The 2303-nt window shown below is 35.3% G+C and overlaps 1 protein-coding gene across 1 annotated transcript; it reads right to left on the bottom strand.

The window, feature by feature from the left end:
* Positions 1-672: 672 nt before the first annotated feature.
* LOC150037512 (uncharacterized) lies at positions 673-1311 on the bottom strand. Its single transcript, XM_090312028.1, has one exon. It carries the CDS (start codon positions 1309-1311, stop codon positions 673-675), a length of 639 nt encoding a protein of 212 aa, XP_090168154.1.
* Between the last annotated feature and the right edge of the window lie 992 nt (positions 1312-2303).

The following is a 2303-nucleotide window of genomic DNA, read 5'->3' as shown; positions in this document are numbered from 1 at the left end:
TATATATTCTCCTCCATGATCCGAACACAATGCTTTCAATTTCAAGTTACTTTCATTTTTCACCATTTCTTTGAATGTCTTGAAACATTCGAAAGTAGAGCTCTTTTCTTTTAGCAGATAAATCCATGTTTTCTAACTGTAGTCATCAATAAATGTTAGAAAATAATGTTACCTCCATGTGTAGTGGTTCTCATGGGTCCACATAAGTCTGTATGGACAAGCTTGAGAGGTTTTGATGCTCTCTAAGAACCTCCAGTTGGAAATGAATTTCGATGATGCTTTCTGAAAAACACATGCTTCACAAAGTTGATCTTCCTTTTTAATATTTGACATTCCTCTCACCATATGTTATTGACACATGTGAGAAAAAGTGTCAAAACTCAGGTGCCCGAATCGACAATGCCACAACCATGAAGAGTCATTTACTAAAGTCTCAAAACAAACAGGTTTCTCATAGCATATTTTAATTGGAAACATTTTGTTGTGAGTCATGCGTACCTTCGTTATGAGACCTCCATTCTTGGTTCTAATCTCACATATGTTAATTTTAAAGATAACATCATGTCCTCTTAGGAGAATTTTCCCAACACTTAAAAGATTGTGTTTGAGACCTGAAACATAATACACATCAGTAATTCTTTTTGCTCCCTTTTTTGTCTTGACAAGAATATCTCATTTTCCTTTGACCTCAAGCTTCTTGTTGTCACCAGTCTTCACTACATTTTGATGAAATTCATCTAAAGATATAAAAATATTCTTTCTTCCTGTCATGTGGTTATTGCAACCACTATCAAGATACCATAGTTCCTCAGTGCTTGTTTCTTGGATGTTGAATATGAGGAAGAGAAGACCTTGATCATTATCCTGTTGCTCATGCATTAGAGTGGTTTCTACTTGATTAGAATTAGCCTTCTTAGACCAACAGTCTGCCTGAAAATGTCCATAACGTCTACAATTGAAACATTGTATGTGAGAAAAATCTCCACGACCACCACTTCTACCTCTTCCTCTATTTGAACTTCTTCCCCTTCTTCCATTTGAAGAAGATTGATTGTCTCTACTCTCTGACTCTGAATTTGTTACGACATTGGATCGTCCATTGCCTCTACCGCCACGTCCACCTCTTCTTCCACTAGATCGCCCTCTAGAGGAGGATTGCATATGAAAAGCTTCTTCTAAAGGCGTAGAATCAAACAACTTCAATCTGAGCTCATGAGATTGAAGAGATCCCATTAAGCTATTGATGGAGAGAGTTGACAAATCTTTGGATTCTTCAATCACTACAACAATATGCTCATATCTTCTAGTCATGCTTCTAAGGATCTTTTCAACCACCCTTTGATCTTCGATTGTTTCTCCATTTGATCACAATTGATTAACAATTAAGAGAACATGGTTGAAAAAATCTTCAATAGGTTCATCATCTTTCATTCAAATGATATCAAATTTAGCTCGTAGTGTTTGCAATCAGACCAATTTTACCTTTTCTTCTTCTTCGTACAAATTCTGCAATGCATCCCATGCTACTTTAGCAGTAGAGACTCTTGATATTCTTTCAAAAATATTTTCATCCACAGCTTGGTAGATGAAAAATAATGCCTTCTTATATTTTTTTCTAATATCTCTCAACTCATTGAGTTTTTGTGGTGAAAGACCATCCTCACTTTCTGGCTCCGAATATCCTCTGTCAACAATATCCTAAAGATCTTAGATCCATAAAGAACCTTTATTTGTTGGCTCCACCTTCTATAGTTTTTTCCTTCAAAGCACGGAAGTTGAGGCTACAACATGTTAGATGACATCTTTCAATCCTTTTGCTCTAATACCACTTTGTTGAAAGCGTTGAAGGGCCCACTCTAAATTCACTCTAAATCTCACAAACTTTTAAAAGAAGAAACTTGTTCTCTTACAAAACTCAAGAATGCACAAGAGAAGAATATTGTTCTCTTGAAACTTAGTTTCTTTTCAAACTTCAATTTGCTTCTATTGACTTTGATTCTTTTCTCTTGCTTACAAATGAGGGAAATGAACTCTTTATATAGTACTCAAGAGACACTTCCTAAAATACACAAAGTAAATAAAGTACATGTATACATACCATTCATGTACTTGAAAAATTACATGTATCTAGAAATGCATGTATTTTGAAATTGGAAATATATCTAGGAATGTGTTATCCATAATGTATCTAGCTTATTAATTTCAAACACCATCCCCTATCTTTGTCATTTTCTCTCTTGTAACCTCAGTGCCATCAGCCTTCAACACAGACGCTCACCAAATTTGCTGCTCGACGTCACGTA

The sequence above is a fragment of the Benincasa hispida genome, chromosome 3, assembly GCF_027475165.1.
Source record: "Benincasa hispida cultivar pf3 chromosome 3, pf3_genome.v1.1, whole genome shotgun sequence".
Taxonomy (NCBI): Eukaryota; Viridiplantae; Streptophyta; class Magnoliopsida; order Cucurbitales; family Cucurbitaceae; genus Benincasa; species Benincasa hispida.
Note: the sequence above shows the minus strand (reverse complement) of the source record. Positions and strands in the feature narration are given on the sequence as shown.

What these genes read in the sequence shown, in the direction of transcription:
- LOC150037512 (XM_090312028.1), bottom strand. Translation starts at nt 1,311, where the DNA reads ATGACTAGAAGATATGAGCATATTGTTGTAGTGATTGAAGAATCCAAA.